Source organism: Aplidium turbinatum, chromosome 1, assembly GCF_918807975.1.
Source record: "Aplidium turbinatum chromosome 1, kaAplTurb1.1, whole genome shotgun sequence".
NCBI lineage: Eukaryota > Metazoa > Chordata > Ascidiacea > Aplousobranchia > Polyclinidae > Aplidium > Aplidium turbinatum.
Genome location: NC_137472.1, coordinates 41,331,827 through 41,349,913, shown reverse-complemented (window position 1 = coordinate 41,349,913; position 18,087 = coordinate 41,331,827). Strand labels below are relative to the sequence as shown.

At 37.6% G+C, this 18,087-nt stretch overlaps 1 protein-coding gene across 2 annotated transcripts; it reads left to right on the top strand.

Moving 5' to 3' along the window:
- Positions 1-447: 447 nt before the first annotated feature.
- LOC145779660 (aspartate aminotransferase, cytoplasmic-like) lies at positions 448-16,456 on the top strand. 2 transcript variants are annotated; one of them, XM_082591309.1, is made up of 10 exons: positions 448-555; positions 1,048-1,175; positions 6,851-7,032; positions 8,908-9,028; positions 9,985-10,077; positions 10,303-10,418; positions 10,768-10,927; positions 11,112-11,277; positions 12,021-12,163; positions 12,724-16,456. In XM_082591309.1, exons 2-10 carry the CDS (start codon positions 1,049-1,051, stop codon positions 12,873-12,875), a joined length of 1,260 nt encoding a protein of 419 aa, XP_082447435.1. In that variant the 5' UTR covers positions 448-555; position 1,048; the 3' UTR covers positions 12,876-16,456. The 2 variants fall into 2 exon arrangements, with proteins under 2 accessions (XP_082447435.1, XP_082447428.1); XM_082591302.1 differs by lacking the exon at positions 448-555 and having other exon boundaries at positions 1,007-1,175.
- Positions 16,457-18,087: the final 1,631 nt, after the last annotated feature.

Sequence of the window (18,087 nt, the reverse complement as noted above, 5' to 3'; positions counted from 1 at the left end):
TTCACGGTTCAGCACTTTATTGATGTTGCACAGGAAATTCCAATCAAGAAAGCTTTTTGTTGCTCGAACACCATATTTACCGGCGCATAACACCAGTGCTTCATCTTGGATCACTAACAACTGGAAAGAGGATTGGACTGGGCACACAAAACCGTCAGACTCCACTCCTTTGTCCTCATTGCTAGACCCATACCATTAGGAAATCTAACCGGAATAATCTGTCTGGACATCGAACCCCGACGAATTGCAATCTAAAAACAACTTCTCATGCAAAGAAGAAAACAAGAAATTATGCATTGGCACAAAATAATGTCCGAACAATTTGTCCGAAGTTTAGGTCACCTGGCAACTTTGATTCCTACAATCACTCATAAATCAGAAAAAAATAATTGGAAACCTGAATTAGTTGCCCTTGATACTGAGTTGAGGCCAAAGAGAGGTCGTAATCGCAACTAAGCTCATTCATTGTACAATTGCGAGTCAACTGCATGAAATCTCGCAAGGCAATGCATGCAGGATTACTGCTGAACTATCGGCCTGAACGTTTTTTCAACAGTAAAGCCATTTTAATTGGAATTATTGTTTTAAGCTTAATACTTACCATAATACTTACGGTACTTATACATACCGTAAGCCAATAAACTGGCATGTACCGGTATACGGTACCGGTGTGGTACGGTAGCTCACAAGTAGCGTAGCCTAATCATTAAATGTGGTGTAGAACGAAGTTAAATAGCCTATTGCATTTTTTGGATTAAGTAAAGGTACTTGGATACTTGCACTTGTGTAAGAAGCTGGTATAATTTTCTCCAGAATATGTGCATGTTATATTCTACTTAAACAATGAAAACTATTAATAGTACAAAAAGTGCTCAATCTGTACGATATTTGTTTCATTTTAAGAGATTGAGTAGGAATACTACCGTACTAGGCCTATATTATTAATTTTAAACATTTTTTAAAAATAATTTTTAATAATAATTTTAACTATTATTACCGTAGTGGTTTTGTCAGTAAATAGATCTTAATTTTCGTAATTTTAAAAAGGATGACCAACCAAGCGGCACCATCATTGTTTTGTGATGTTGAGTTAGCTATTCCAGTTGCTGTGTTTCAACTTACAAAAGACTGCAAAGAAGATCCATTTGAGAAGAAAATCAACTTAGGTGTTGGAGGTACAGTACCTATGTTTTCAAAGCTTCTGAAGCATTAATAACTTTAAAGGCAATGACTACAGTTAACATAATATGGAACCACAGCTTAAAAGGCTATGCTTCTATTTTAGACTCAGGAACCACAATGACACAGACTCGCTCGTTTGGTTTCGTTGGCAAAAAACTGTATAAGCACAACTAAACTAGGGTTGCCATACCGTCCGGAAAATTCCAGACATGTCCGGAATTTAGTGTTAAATTTTGTGTCCGGGAGGAATTTAAAAAAATGCTCAAATGTTCGGAATTTTATGATGGGCGTTTTGGGGGATTTAGAAAAATTTTTTCTAGAAAATTCGCTCAGCCAGCTCATTTTACTGCATCTGCAATCGTACTGTGCAACACTGCCATTTTTTTTACTACGAGGTTGTACAGAATTATGATGTAACAGAGCGTTTTCTTTATCAATGATGTTTACGGTACCACTTAGAACTTTCTGGAGCTTTGGAACTTTCTTGAACTTATTGACCGTTGTGCTGAATCAGAATTGGTTAGATATACTGTAGACCACATGCTGCGAAGATTAATAGAACATTCCAACAGTCTATAAAAGCAGGCTATTTTGCACATATAATCAGAGATTTACTTGAAATGTCATAGAGGAGGAAGCCTAGTGATTTTTTGATATAGAATCCTTGACTAATAGTTCGGTACCGCATACATGGTCTCATGAAAATAGTCATGCACTGTCCGGAATTTTGCTTTTTCAAATATGGTAACCCTAAACTAAACTAATGAAATTTAGTTTATGTAACAAGTACCTGAATATGGTATGATATCAAGTGCATCACTTTGTAATCGCTCTCTCCTGATCATCAAAGCAAATACATGTGTGGTGAAAATATGTATTATATTATGCAGGTATACATTTTTGTGATTCAAACATGTCAAGAATTCCTCATAAAATTTACATTTAGTACTTCAAACACAATTAAGCATCAGTGAAACAGTATAAGAACTACGGTAGTACTGTATATTTCGGCTTTTATTTTGATATTCAATAATTAAAAATTGAAATTAGGGCTGCAAATTTAAATAATTCCCACAAACATGTAAACTTTTCAGTATTTAATTAAACAAGCAAAGAAATTGCCGACTTTATTTGTCTAGAACAGGGGTGTCCAACCTTTTTGGCCAAAGGGCCACATGTAGTTTACGAATGGTTGCGCGGGCCACTTGAGTATTTACTGCTAATTTGTAATCTTAAAAATGACTGTCTGATAATTTCTAATTAAAACCCTCACACCCAAATTCTAATCTTAGAAATGTGTTTGTACATTTTATGGGTTATATAAGAAGAGTGAAGTTGGTTTTAAAGTGGTTTAAAGGTTTTTTGTTGAAAGCAAGCCAGCAGCACAGCGTAAAAAATGTCAAATTGGCAATTGACCCTTCTGATGTTGCCAGAACAGCGGAGTTGCGCATCCCGTAATGTATTGTCCGGCTGTCCCTAGGTTCATCCACGAAAAACTTGCTTGCACAAGTAAGTGCTGCCGAATAATGATGTCACGAAAACTACCAATCTATGAATCCTCCGATCTTTTTCTTAAGAAACAATTTTTTTTGTAAAATTCTAGCAATAGAAAGTTTTGAACTTCTCTCGCTAAAAGCAAGAAATATTGCTGATAGACTGACTCTTGAAGCACCAGTACTATTGTGTGGAAAAGGATGGACGTAAAAATGTAGAAAATGTGATGCGTAACAATGTGCATTGTGATACAATAAAATTAACTTGAACAGTTGCGCACCCCATGCACTAGGGATTATAGAGTAATAGAGAAAGAAAGCAAACAATAAATGCCAATTTATCGGAATGTAAGTTCGCCATAAATTACGTTGGCCATTGAGTTGATTATATAATATATGTCATTTCGAAAAATATCACGCGGGCCACTCAGAACTTTCTCGCGGGCCACAGGTTGGACGCCCCTGGTCTAGAAGAATGTGAAGTAAAAACACCTGTTGAACTATAATCGGTTTATGCAGTTTATTTGCACTGGTAGTTAAACAGAAAGTGTCTCAAAATCATTATTACAACTTGGTCTCTAGTCAATGTCCAATAACAAACTGTATATATAAGTGATTGCAGATGAAAAACTAAGCTCAGACTTTATGCTCAAGTCTGGAACCATAGCTTGGTTTGATTACTGCTTCATAGTATCATATTTATACCATCTAAACCGCTTTTTAAAGTGTAACAAATGGTTTGTTCATGTGGCTGTGTTATATATTCAGACTAAACCTTTTGTTAACCATACTTTTAAAGTTGGCCAGCCTTCTGTGTTGAGATACTCTGTTTATGTGTCTAACTAAATATACATCTTTATCATTTTAATAGCAGTAGGCCTACAAGGGATATGAGTCATTCCATTATAATTCAACAGATTTTCTTCAAAAAGTCAACTGCCCCTCTTGGAATTTTTTTGTTTTTTAAATATGTTGATGTGCATGAAATTGTGAATGCAACAAAATAAAAATTATGAAAATTGATCAACCGGTTCACTAGATATGCCATTTTGAAATTTGTTGATCACTTGGTGGTGCTGATGAGTTTTCAAACATAAAAATGTCATTTGTTGCGCCCCCTGAAGATAGAGAGGTGATCAAACATTCGATTTCACTATTTTTAAGGGTGAGGATTCCAAAAATGCAAGTGTTTTCTGTGTATTACTATGACAAAAAAAGTTATAGCAACTTCTATTGTTTTTAGGTGGTCGCAAAAAGACGCCCAAAAAGCCTTGTGGGAATCCACATAGAGTGAAAATTTTTTTTTTGTAAGATAGTCAAAGATGTCTTTTATTACAAAAAAAGAAAAAAATTAGAGGTGTTTTTTGTTATTTTTATTTAATATCATTTTAAAGTATAGTATGGTTTTTACAGAATTTGTCCATTTCCAAGCCTTGCATTGTTGCTCTTGTGTCATGTAATAATGGACACACCAATGACATCATAATGGTTATTATTTTTTTTAAATCAGCCTGTTAGTTGAGGTTCAAAATGGCTGCTCTTTTAAACCTGACTACTTCATCATCATAATCCATCGTCGGTTTGTTCCCCACTAGTGGGGGTGGCCAATTGTTTCCGCGCGGCAATTGTTTTAATCCCTTTTCTCCATTTCACCCTGTCCCTTGCATCTTCCTCCTTCAGTCCGACTTTTTTAAACTCATCCTTCACTTGTTGTTTCCACGTTCTTCTTGGACGACCGCGTTTCCTCTTTCCACCACCTTTAGATCTAGTGCCTTTCTAAGAAAACTTCCTTCCTCCCTCCTTATCACATGTCCATACCATCTTACTCCATTTGCCCTTGCCAGTTGGTCTATGGTCTCTCTCATCTCTAGCATATCCAACAATTCTTCAGTCCTTTTTTCCCTTCTCGTTTTCACCCCACACATTGCTCTCACCATTGACCTTTCCGTTCTTCTCAGGATTGCCAGTTCACTCTCTCACAATACCCATGTCTCGCTACCATACAGCATTGCAGGCCGCACACAGCTCTGATATACTTTTCCTTTCATCCTTAGTGAAAATTTTCTGCCATATATACAACATTTCCCCACATTCCCTGAACTTTGCCCAGCCCAATCTTGCCCTTGTTGTCACCGCTGCTTCACATCCACCACTTCCATTTATCCGATCACCCAGATAACAGAAGTCTGTGACTGTTTCGATGCCATGGCAGAACTCATCATCATGGCCTTCCACTTCATTCCTTCCTTTACTGCATTTCCCACAAACAAAACACTTCGCCAATCTTGTTGCGACTCTCTTGACATTAGCACATCTTGCATGTACCCACTTTCCACATTCCTTGCATTGCATTGAATTTCTCATAACTCTCTTGCCACATATTCCACAGGGATCTACTTTGCTCTCAACAAATGTTCCTTCTGCTCCACTCACCATCACTTTTGTTTTTTCAAGATTCACCTTCATACCCTTGGTTTCAAATGCTTCTTTCCAATTCTCAAACTTTCTCTCCAGTCCCTCCATACTATTACTTGTCAAGACCAGGTCGTCTGCATACAAAATTTCACTCAATAAGCCTATTATTAAAATTAATTATATATACTTCCCTATTGTGTTTTCTGTCTGAGAACACCCTGTGTAGGTTAGTTAGTGGGTGTTGTGAGTAGAAGGTATTGAGATGGAGGATTGCACTGTTGGAAAAAAAAGTAGTAGTACTTGTCATTTGAAATCAATATTTAATGATTCGAATATTTTTTCAGAAAGTAAGCAAAATGATGATTGCAAATTGTTGACATTGGCGGTTCCTCTTTTTCAAGTTCAATCTCAGATCTCCATAGAACTAACGTCAAATGTTTCAGTTTCAGAAAGGTCAGACAAAGCTCTGTAGCCGTCTTTATGTAGCCTCTCAGACAGAAAACACAATAGGGAAGTAGTCAGGTTTAGAATAGCAGCCATTTTGAACCTCAACTAACAGGCTGATTGTTAAGAAATAATAACCATTATGATGTCATTGGTGTGCCTATTATTACATGACACAAGAACAACAATGTAAGGCTTGGAAATGGACAAATTCTGTGAAAACCATACTTTACTTTAAAATGAAAATAAATCAATAGTTTTTTTTCAAGTCTAAACTTTAAACCATTTGACCAGGTTAACACTCACAATAGTATTTCAAAAAATTTTTTTAATATAATTTATGTTGTGGAACCGTGACTTTTATTTTTTTATTTATTTAACATGTAAATTTGCGTTTTTTTGGGCTAGTTGTGCTGATAGTAATCTTCTGTAATTTTTTCATTTCGATCCAGTTGTGCTGATGAATCCTATAGGAAGAAAACCGGTTCCACAACATAAATTATATTAAAAAAAATTTTGAAATACTATTGTGAGTGTTAACCTGGTCAAATGGTTTAAGGTTTAGACTTGAAAAAAAACTATTGATTTATTTTCTTAATGATTGCTTTCTGTGTTAGGTTGATCGCCCATTTGAGGAAGTGTCATAGTACCTGATCACCTTTACCGGTTAGTTTTTCTCACTTTTGATTACTTTAAAATGATATTTTTAAAAAAATAGCAAAAAACACCTCTAATTTTTTTCTTTTTTGTAATAAAAGACATCTTTGATTATCTTACAAAAATTTTTTTTTTTGCTCTATGTGGATTCTCACAAGGCTTTTTGGGTGTCTTTTTGCGACCACCTAAAAACAATACAAGTTGCTATAACTTTTTTTGTCATAGTAATACACAGAAAACACTTGCATTTTCGGAATCCTCACCCTTAAAAATAGTGAAATCGAATGTTTGATCACCTCTCTATCTTCAGGGGGCTCAACAAATGACATTTTCATGTTTGAAAACTCATCAGCGCCACCAAGTGATCCACAAATTTCAAAATGGCATATCTAGTGAACCGGTTGATCAACTTTCATAATTTTTTTTTGTTGCATTCAGAATTTCATGCACATCAACATATTTAAAAACAAAAAAATTCCAAGAGGGGCGGGTTGCCTTCACTTGTTGAATTATAATGGAATGACCCATATATGATATATGTTTTAATGTCTTTCTGAAGACCTGCATTCCCAATGTAGCATATTGCTTCCAAATATTGGTTTATTACCAGTTAGCCTATAAGATTTAGTATATTACACAAAATGATTGTATCATTACAGCATATAGAAATGATGAAGGCCAACCATGGGTACTGCCAGTGGTAAAGTCTGTCGAGGCACAGATGGCAATTGACCCTTTGCTCAACCATGAATATTTACCCATCACTGGTTTGCCTGATTTCTGTGAAGCTGCAACAGAATTATGTCTTGGACGTGATTCAAGTGCTATTGTGGAAAATAGAGTGAGTCAATAAGTTTTATTATGACACCTAAATACACTGTTTGATGTATAGATTCTATAACTTTTTTCTTAAGATGCAATTCATTCTATGTAGTTAAAAAGTGTTTTGGGATCAGGTTACTTAGGAATTGTAAGCCTTCTATTATACAACATGTTCATATAGAATTCAAATGCTGTTTATTATGTGTTCTGCTTGCAACGTTTTTTTATTTTAAATAATCTTTAACCAAGTACGAGCAATCCGAGCATTGCTTGATGGTAATGTATTACATTCATATTCCCGCCATGTCTCTCTGTCTACTCAATACCCATTTGTCACCTATCATTAGTACGGTAAGTTTTCTTTAAAGCAATTGCTTTTGAATGCAATAATTTTGCATCTGGTGGACAAGGCCTTTCTGTTTGATTTACGGAGCATGACTTATGGGGCTGGGCAGTTGTGCATAGACACATGGGCCTATATGTCAGGTAGGTGCCCAGCCGCCTACACTAAGGCGCCCTGCGATTTAGACACTATTCTAAGTAAAGTGTATATCATGGGGTGCTTGGTGGTTATATTATCTTAAACTGTTACAATACATATATATATATGTTATTTTAACATTTTAGGCTCAATAACAATGCGTATGTCTAAAACTTATTATATTATTAAAAAATATTATTATAACTTTTTTGTTTTTCAGCTTGGTAGGGCAATGCTTTTCACAAAAAGTTTGTTGTAAACAATAAAAAACAAAAAAAGTTAAATGTACTCATATACATGCTGTAATTATAAAAGTAAAAAAAAATCATTGAATAGTATTTGTGCAGCACCTAAATCGCTCAACATAATAGGCACCTATTTGCCATGTGTTACGACACATGTAATTATACTATATACGACACTACACCTATAATTTGTGGATTTCTAATCTGTGCCTTGCATATGTTGGTGTGAGTGCTGGGCATGTTTGGTCTACTAAGAACTTCTCTTATGTGTCTAGAACTTTTACATGCCGTAATATAAAACTTTTATGGCAGTACTTTGGAACGAAGATAGCAGTTTAAAAATCACGTTATTTGCAAGCCCTCCCATGGCTAAATAGTCCAATGCGTGACTGGCAGGCGCGGCCACAACAATAACATGTAATTGTAAAGCCTGCCACCGGTAATGATGGAAAATTCCGACAGTTTTATCTATTGTGACGCTTTTCCTCATGATTGGTGGTGATATGTGTTTCCTCATACTTGGAGACGGCTTCCCGCCTCATGCACAGTGAACATCCACAAATCTTTATCTTAATGGAAAGTGTTTTGTAGCGATGGGAAAGGGATGATGTAGTCAGGTGAAGATACTGGAAGCCGCAGTCTCAATCCTGCATGCAGGCAGTTTAGAAGTGAGATGGGTTGTCTGCTGTTAAACAAGGAGACAACAGTAATACCCCAGTGGCCACTGGCCAGGCAGTCCTCTCTGGGGAAGCACTGCTTGCTGCACACAGAGAGAGGCCTATAAAAAGTAGCATGTCTCCACTAAACCCAATATAAAACGTATATGCATCATAATTGGAAAACTGTTTAATTTTAATCTACACAACTTGCCAACACTAATTATGAAACCAACCAGCACACTTCAACATTAAACAAGAAAAATCACATTATAACCACTGAATATGGAAACAGATCTCAAGATGTTTAAATTTAATCAACACATACAAACAAAACTATAAAGGATAGGAACCATCAACGGCATATTAAGCGGTTTGCTTAAAGCATAAATTAAACAACTTGGTTCAACAAGTTTATTAAATGTGACCGAAGTCTTTTTAGCATAACCTATTATAATAAGGTACTTAGTTTATTGGTTAAGTTTTGTTGATTACCGGTACTCCATGTATAGGCGGGAGGAGTGCAATCGATCAGCGGAACTGGAGCTCTTCGTCTTGCTGCCGCATTTTTAAAGAAATTTTACAACACAAGAGAACCATCTACCACTGTTTACGTTTCGGATCCGACGTGGGGTGAGTCTGTTACAACTTGCATATCCCAGTCTCCCAGCAAGCAGAAGTCCTTTTTGACATTAATTCAACCAGGAGATTCAACGTCTGCAAAAGCTGAAGCAATGTGAGAATTGATTAGGAGTGGAATTAAACTTTGCTGCTCTGACATTAGAGTGCAATAGTGCATGCACGTGGTGTCACTTCAACTGCAATGACTCGATAGCTACCAAGTCATCATCTTCACTTTCCTAGGGAAATTTGGTTGATTCTGACATAAGTAATTTGCGTGTGGAGCTGTACCTTCAGTGCAGTTTTATTCTTGAGCCAAATTCTTGGTCTGCATTTTGGTTTGAGCTATGTTGCGTTTACACATTGTCCTACTCTTCTACGTTTAGCTATTGTCACTATTCAAATGATTTTACTTCTTCAGCTTGCAAATGATAGTCACTTAGATTTTTTCAAAATAGTATTGTTGTGTTGTGTCATTATCGGGCTTAGCAAAGTGGCATCGAAATGTAGTGTTTCGCAAAACGTTGCTGATATGACATTTCAATAATTTGATATAACATTTCAATACATAACTTCATTTCAATATCTGATATAACATTTCAATAACTATTCAACATTTCACCATTGCTGTAATTGATAAAAATGGTAAATTCCTAAGTATAGGTTAATTCAACGGCACAGTCTACTCTTTAGAGTAGGCAATTGTTTGTTGTTGGCATACAGGTAGCCTAGTTTTTCCAGGGCTTTACAACCTCACGTCATCTGCGAAACGTGTTTGGCTAGGTTGCGACAACATTTTGCATGAGCTTTTGATAAAGGATTCAAGTCGGCTTTGTTGCTTTGTATCCCCTTGCAGCAAGCTCTATTTTTAAGATTAGTATGAAAGTAAATAGTTATATATGTCGTAATAATGATTGTGAGATTTATCATTTCTCCTTCCATGGCCTCTTTGTTTTGTGTGTTCACAGGAAATCAGGTAGGTGTGTTTAAAGATGCAAGCTTCGAGGATATTCGCAAATATCGGTACTGGAAAGATGAAGGCCGCTGTTTAGATCTTGAAGGTAAGCTCAACAAAATTTAGCAAATCCACTACCTTGATCATCACATTAAATCGTAGATGTGCTGTACAGTCGTATTAGCAGCGGTCATGTGGTGTGTCGTTAAGATCGTTTCGATGTCTAGCAATTTCTGCTTCATCATTGTAGTATTTTAGTCATGCCAAGAATCGCGTTTCTCTCAGCTCAAATAAATTATCACCAGCGGAATAAAATTGATCTTTTCAATAGGTTTAACAACGGATTTGAGAAATGCTCCTGAATTCTCGATCGTGATATTCCATGCTTGCGCCCACAACCCAACGGGAGTGGACCCAACTATGGCTCAATGGGAGATAATATCTCAGGTTTTTTATTAGCTTGAAGCTACAGCTGGTCGAAACGAAAGTCCGCTTATGGGAGGCGGTTGAAAGCAAAATTCTTACAATAATGTTTGGAATTATTTTTCTTACTAAATTTCTGCAAGAAAAGTATTGCAAGTAAGAAGGTTGTTCAATGTTCATCTGAGCTCGAAGCTGCAAGTTTTCGTCTGACTCTCTTCAGGAGTTATAGTCAGAATTATCAGAAACATCTTTTTTCATCACCTTATTATAATATTAACATCTTATTCTTAGATTTATTACAGCGAAGCATAGCTGCATAGCGAAGCATAGGTGGTGAGCAGTGTAGACTGATTTTAATACGTGTCCTTTGCAGGTTTGCAAAGAGAAAAAGTTCTTCCCTGTGTTTGACACGGCTTATCAGGGATTTGCAACAGGAGATCCAGACGCAGATGCAGCGGCCGTGAGATTTTTCGTCAAGTGTGGTTTCGAGATGATGGCGTGTCAGTCCTTTTCCAAGAATTTTGGTCTTTACAGTAAGCGCCAAGCGGGGTTGCCAAATGTCGATAAATCTAGTTCTGAGCAAAAACGTATTGATTGAAACTCTTAAGTTGTGATTCTAATCAATTACAATCAATTGTCCTAATTACTCAATTGTTTTGTTAAAGGTTAGTTTTTGGTTGTTGTATGTATTGTCATCGTTCGACTCATTTGCTTCAGACGAAAGAGCTGGAAACTTGACGATGGTCTTTCGGGATTCTACGACACTGTCGAGGTGTCGCTCGCAACTTGAGCTCATTGTACGGAAGATGTACTCCAACCCCCCAAACCACGGTGCCAGAGTCGTAGCAACAACTCTTAAAAATCCTGCATTTCGCCAGGAGTGGTTAGTACATTTTTGATTTATTGTTGTGTACCAGTGCTATCGAAGTGCTACAACTGAAGAGTTCTATTGAAACGTTAATTTAAAAGGACTTGCAATATAATAAATTTACGTCAGCACAAATCTAGACCTTGCACGTTTGTCTAACTTACAGACCAGAAGACATTGTCATGTTTTACGTCATATGCCTGCGAAACAGTATTAGTATAGGTACCGGTAGTAAAAAAGTCTTACTTCATGTTTTTGGAAAAAGCCTTGGCGTCCTAAAAATGTAAATGCCAATTTGCAGTCTAACAGCTTACATATGCTTATAAAAATCCAGCTTACTGAGGAAGCTATTTAACAAATTGATCACTTTGGAAAGTGGGCTATGTGTCTGGCGACCGTAGTGCTTTCCGGTTTCGGTGCTTGGTTGACAAGTCGAATTTTGCTGACGATTCCCTCTTTTGACTCGGTCAACAAAACTTGTGCTTTTTACATTGATTGAATGTCTGATTCAATATTAATGGCACACGTGAAAGGTTGCTGAATGCTGAGTCCAAGGGTCAAGATGTGGATTCTGTACTTAGTCAAAAAGTTTTTGTTATTACAAGCTTCCAAGTATACCCCCTTGGGCCCCTTCTGCATCCATATTATTACATACCCCCATATTATTACACATGTTTGCATTCTGCACGAAATAGTTGTAAAGATTCTGGTCCGATAAAGAAAGTCTTAAATTCTAAGGTTTCGCTTCTGATGTTTAGGTTGGAAAACTTGCGCGTCATGGCTGGACGCATCAAATCAATGAGAGAAATGCTTCATTCGAAACTTCGATCTGCTGGGACGCCTGGAAACTGGGATCACATCATTAACCAGATTGGAATGTTTAGTTACACTGGACTTAGTCGTGAGTGATGTTTATTGAAGACGATATTATATTAGAAATATAGCGTCATCAAGTTTCTCTTCGAGGTCTGAGAATCAACTGCAAAACAGTTCACGTACACCTATCATGCAACAACTACATAAGGTGTGACAACAATTTCTGAACCTAGTTATTTGTTTGTCAGTCATATTTCTGAAATCATAAAATCCTTTTAACGTTTTACATTAAAAGAATCGCTGAAAATAAATTTAAGTCGGGAAATTTAAACCGTGATGCTGTGATTGGCAACGCACAGTTGTGACATGTTTACGCAAAAAATGACGATCAATCTGTGATTACGTTGCCAGGGTTGATAACCATTATGAAAAGTTGATGCGAAGAAATTCTTAATGTATAATCTTTTTAATTGATGGCAACATTATCCAAAGATTTATTTATCCTGTCAGATGAGAAATCCTTTTACACGAATCCCATAAGCGTTTCTTGAACAGGAAAGGATTGTGCATTGCAAATCATTAATGAGAAACCGATTAACATCTGCTTTTCTTGTTGTTACAAAGTAACTTTTATCTTGTTCTCAGCAAACCAAGTCGAGTTTCTCATAAAGAAAAAGCACGTCTACCTAATGTCATCCGGCCGCATCAACATGTGCAGTTTGAATCCATCAAACATCGATTATTTCGTCCAAAGCGTTGATGAGGCTGTTCGGAGCGTTCACAGTGGAAAACTGTAGTTTAAACGCGTGTTTTTTTTGGCAAATTATAGCCTACTGTCTTTGCTCATAAAACAGTGCTCATAATTTAGCACTTAAAAATAGTATAATTTGGTTTGAATAATTAATAATTGAGACCGATGTTTCTCTATTAGTATTACAAAGCGTTTTTCATATCACCGGCGTACTTTTTTTTCTGTTTTTGCATGAAATGAAGTGACGTTTCAGATACAACGATGTGCCGAATAGGCATACCCATCCAGTTTGGTAACATCTGTAGTACTGTGAAAGCCTTAGCCAACAAACTGAGTCAATGTTAACGTTCGGTGCAGCAGTTTTTGTTTTTAATCGGCCGTACTGAGAAAATTAGCTGTGACAATTTTGTGTATGATTACGTCAATGCTTAAAAGTGGGTACAAAAATTGGCTTCTATGTTTTTTAGACGTAATCCCGGATAAGTCATGGAATGGCATATATTCTATTTCACTGGTAAACTAATAGAATCTGTTCAAACTGAGTAGATTTCAACCAGCATTGACGAGCCAATGGCTTGTTTAAACAGGTTTAAACTTTGTCGTCTTTTCTTTGTCAAACATCACCTTTGTTGAGCTCGTTTCCTTTTTTATGATTATTATCAATCGCAGGTATTTTTGCTTCACTGTCATTTTCAACCGACAAAAGTTCCATCTCTCACGTATTTGGCAATCCTATTATAAATTGTACCGTGTTGCGGTCAGGGGCGCCGGAACGGTTTTTGACTGGGGGGGGGGGGGGCAGGATTATGAAAAAAGGGCACTTTTGTTGCTGAAAGGCCAATTTTTTTTATATTTATGAAAAGTTTTGCAATAATGATCATCCGTCAGCTCATCATCGAGTAATGATACAAGTGTCCGGTATACAAAAAACAATGGCACGGAAGGGCATCATGCTATGTTATGATGATGTAGGCTAATTACCTACGGTAAAACAGAATTTTGTGTCGTGAATATTATTTTGAGGCAGAAATGAAAGATTGTAATTAGGCTAAAAGCAAATAGCTGAAATTGTTATACAGTAGAATTCGCCTATAACGGCTTCGTTTATAACGTCAATTCGCCTATTACGTCACATTTCGCTCGGTCCCGGCAGAATTCCTATCTTTTACGTACATTGTAGTTCGGCTACAACAGCATCGCCTATAACGTCAATTCGCATGTAACAGCACCCTTTGTTGGTACCCAGACGTCTTTTGTTCGTTTATAACGTCACTTTAAGCCATCACTTTCACCACGAACGGTCAGTCTTTTAATCCAGTTAGCGCTGCTGCTTGCAAAATGTCTTCCCTTTATTTTACTACGTCGTTCGCAGCAGGGACTTTAATTAACTGAATTAACTTTTTTCCCGCGTGAAAAACCATCACGTGTAAAAAGCAGCTCTACAGCTGGCCTACAACTCAAAGCAACAGTTGTACGTGCAGTACTGTATAAACTAGAAGCCGCAGCAAACGAAGACAATATGAAATTGTTAGCCGATTCAACAGCGGTAAGGCTACAAGCTTATCAGAGCTTGCAAAAGAATATGAAATTCCGAGGTCATCATTTCAAACAATCTCTTTCTTCAACACCTCTTTCTTTAATCAAAAGACAGTTTTGGAAATAGTTTGCGGTAGTTCGTCTACTCTATAACGTCAATTCGGCTATAGCGTCAGTTTTTGCAAATCCCCTAGAGGTGCCGTTATAGGCGAATTCTACTGTATTCATGGCCGGATTAAGGTTTTGATGGACCTGGGGCTATGTGGTACTCTGAGGCCTATATTTCATTCCCTTCATTGTACCAATCACAATTAAAATAAAATAGCAAAAATTATACCCGAAGTACAGTATTTAGGCTACTTATTAAACACATTCAAATGACACGTTTTCTGGATTTAGACAAAGCAAAGCTGTAACATTATCGGTGACTATTTTTTCCAAAATTTTGTTTTCAATGCAGAGTAGAGCTAAGGAATGCAATCTTTTCTGGCCCATGGATGAACGCAGTTGATTCTTTACTCTTTTAAGCACTGAAAATGAGCGCTCGCCTGAAAAATCTTAAATCATCAGACAAAGATATATTCTTAGTACAACAGATACGTCAGGAAATGCATACATCAACTCATTTTTATTGATGAATCCAAACATTTGAGTTTTTTGCTGCATTCGCTGCTAAAATGGTGTTGTTTTAGCAGTGCATAAAGATGAATCATTTCTTTAGGCAGCGATCTAGATCATCTGGATAATAGTGAAGCAATGTTTTAGCACTCTCTTCAACTTTACAGTTAGACATGGTGTTTAATTCCGCCAGAAACAAAAATCTTATTTGAAGACGATCGTATGCTGCAATTCGAGATTTCATACACAAAATAATTTGATCAATGTTTGGTAAATATGAGTCTACTTTGAATCTGCTCGATAGATCAAGTGATGTGTCTTTAGATCCACCTTCGCTATCCAAGCATACTTTTCTTCTCTTCTTTCTTAAAATTTTTTCAATCTAATGATGACAACCCTTTTCTTGAATTCTTGAATTGGGATCTTAATGTATGAACAAAGTCATGTAGACCCTGAAGCAAATTTGTTGCCTTATTCAAAGTAATTTTGCTATCCTGCAGCGCCCGACTGGTTTTATGAAACCGTTCCATTATGCACGACCATAACTCAATTAAAATAACGGTTTCAAGCTTTTCCATCCATATAAGTAGGTCTACATTATTTTGTGAGTGAGATGTCGTATTTATTTTGTAAGTGACGTTGATCTAAGGTTTTTTTGAATATAAGTCTTTTCTCAATGGTTAGTAATATTTTTCTTTAATTGTTTTAAGGCCCTGAGAATGTCATTGGTACCGGGCCAAAAATTATTTCCGTTTGTACCGTTTGTTTGTATGCCACCTGCATAAGATAATTTTTCTTTGTTGCTGCCCTTGTACTATTTTGAGTTGCGCAGTCTTGCTTTAACAAAAAGAGATATTTAAAGTAGGCTATCGGGTCCAAATTATCTTCTCAACAACGCTGGATTCTTAGTGACCAGAGCTTGATTTTAGAAGACAAGTTACTCAGTATTTTCTGAACGTTTAAGAACACCGTGCAACAGCAATTGAGTAGCTTCGTGTGACACTACAAAATAACGATTTTACGGTGTAGAGCAGGCTAGGTCTCGCGCGCCTTTGGATATTATCTGACGCCTCCTGGAGAGGTGTGCCCCTGGTTTACACAGTTAGCATTCGTTCTATGTTTTTCGTATTTTATTCTTTCGATCCTGATAATAAGCTTGTCGGTTGCTTTTAGTAGGTTGTTATCGGTGGGCCTATTTTTTTGGTGTGCCTGGGGCTGCAGCCCCGTCAGCCCCCGCCTTAATCCGGCCCTGACTGTATTGTATTGCAAAATGTGCAGTAGCTTACATAACCTTAAAAGGGCAGCATTGTCCCCCTCTGCCCCCCCATCCACAGAAAAATTGAGGACAGGGGGCATCCGCCCCCGCTTTCGGCGCCCCTGATTGCGTCATCCATAAGTAAATTGCTTATTATTCAAATGTCAGTTCTGTCATTGCTGACGAGCATTTCAATGAAATACAGTGCTTACTTAAAATGATTACAGTACTTTGTGCGTTTGTTCGCGCAGAGCGAGACGGTGTAATGAGACGAGCGAGACGGTTCGCGCAGAGCGAGACGGTTCGCGCAGAGCGAGACGCAGAGCGAGACGGTGTTCGCGCAGAGCGAGACGGTGCAGTAGCCTGATCAGAAGCTGTTCAAATAGGCTACGCTAATGTATCACTCGCAGGGCTGTAGTGTCGGGCAGAAAACATACGAAGGGAATTGTCGGAATCGTTGATGAAGATCATCATTTAACAGCATCACCTACTCAGCTGAACAACTTGTAAACAGTTGTGGGTTTACGTGTGATTCCTATGCTATGCAAATTTGTCAAATGAACATGGTGTGAATTTGCATACAGAATTTTCATTCAAAAATGCATGATGTGCTGTGTTGAACCCAGGGTATAGAATGGAAGACGTTTTTTCCATCTTCAATCCTGAGATTTTCTTCCATTTCATCTTAGAAATATTCCATTTCAAAAATCTCTTCCATTCCATCTTCACATTTTGTGATCTCCGCGTTGAATATGCCACAAATAGGCCTACACCTAAAAACCATAGGCTAAATTTAAGCTAAAAATTTAACAGCAGTATTTTCCAAAGGATTACGTACCGTTTGATGTTAGAAGTGGCGGCTGGTGCTGTTTGTAAGCGTGGGGCTGCAATAAATAGTCCGGGGGGTCTGCCCCAGAAAAATCACATTAAATTTGGTGCGTTCTGAGCACGTTTTTACCCCAAATAGTGAAAAAATGCAAACTTTGTTAAAGACTAACGCTATTGCTTTGGAGACAAACTTTAGCCCTACTAGTATTGAGCTTAGTCTTGATTAGCCGTTGCAAGGCTCGAGTGATTTTGAGATGTCTTAGGCTAGACTAGCTGACCCCCTATAACCTGGGCTGTTGAATACCCTAAGGGAACGTTCAAATATTACGTAACGCCTTCGAGGGGGGGTTTATGCAAAGCGTTACGTTAGTGTCACATCGGGGGGGAGGGGTTCAAGCAAAACGTTACGTAACGCTTTACAGTACGGAATGGTAGTTTTTTGTGCTGAATTCGTAGTGAAAAAGCGTTACATGGGGGAGGGGGGGATTGAAAAAAGCGTTACGTTGGCGTTACATGGGGGAGGGGGGGGGGGGTCAAAAATTCGGAAAAAAAGCGTTACGTAATATTTGAACGTTCCCTAACTCTAAAGCTAACACTTCTACGTTCATGGCTTATCGCTACTCTGCGAAATAAAAACTAACTTTAAAAAGTCTGTAAAGTTATTCGGTTAGGTGGGGCTGTTTTCCACGCAGCCCCAACAGATTCAAAAACTGCTGTAAAATACCAAAAGAGGTGCAGCTTCAAGGATAATTTTTAGCCAACCAGAGCGCTTGAAACCCAGAATCTCGGGCCGCAGAGAAGTTTGCCCAAAGTCGGTGTTGCCAAACAAAACTTTTAATACGTACTTTAATTTTCGATCCGCAATGCTTAGTGAAAAAAGTAACCGGGTCGGACAAACACAGAGAAAAACATATTTTCTCTTTCAGGTGGGGCTGCAGCCCCATAGCACGAGCCGCCACTGGTGCCAGGAATAACCTATCAAGGTTTTGTCAGTCCGATGATAAAGATTCAAAACCAACCA

What these genes read in the sequence shown, in the direction of transcription:
- LOC145779660 (XM_082591309.1), top strand. Translation starts at nt 1,049, where the DNA reads ATGACCAACCAAGCGGCACCATCATTGTTTTGTGATGTTGAGTTAGCT. An exon ending in CAAGAATTTTGGTCTTTACA is followed by an intron (nt 10,928 to 11,111) that starts GTAAGCGCCAAG and finishes CATTTGCTTCAG; the next exon opens with ACGAAAGAGCTGGAAACTTG. An exon ending in CCTGCATTTCGCCAGGAGTG is followed by an intron (nt 11,278 to 12,020) that starts GTTAGTACATTT and finishes TCTGATGTTTAG; the next exon opens with GTTGGAAAACTTGCGCGTCA.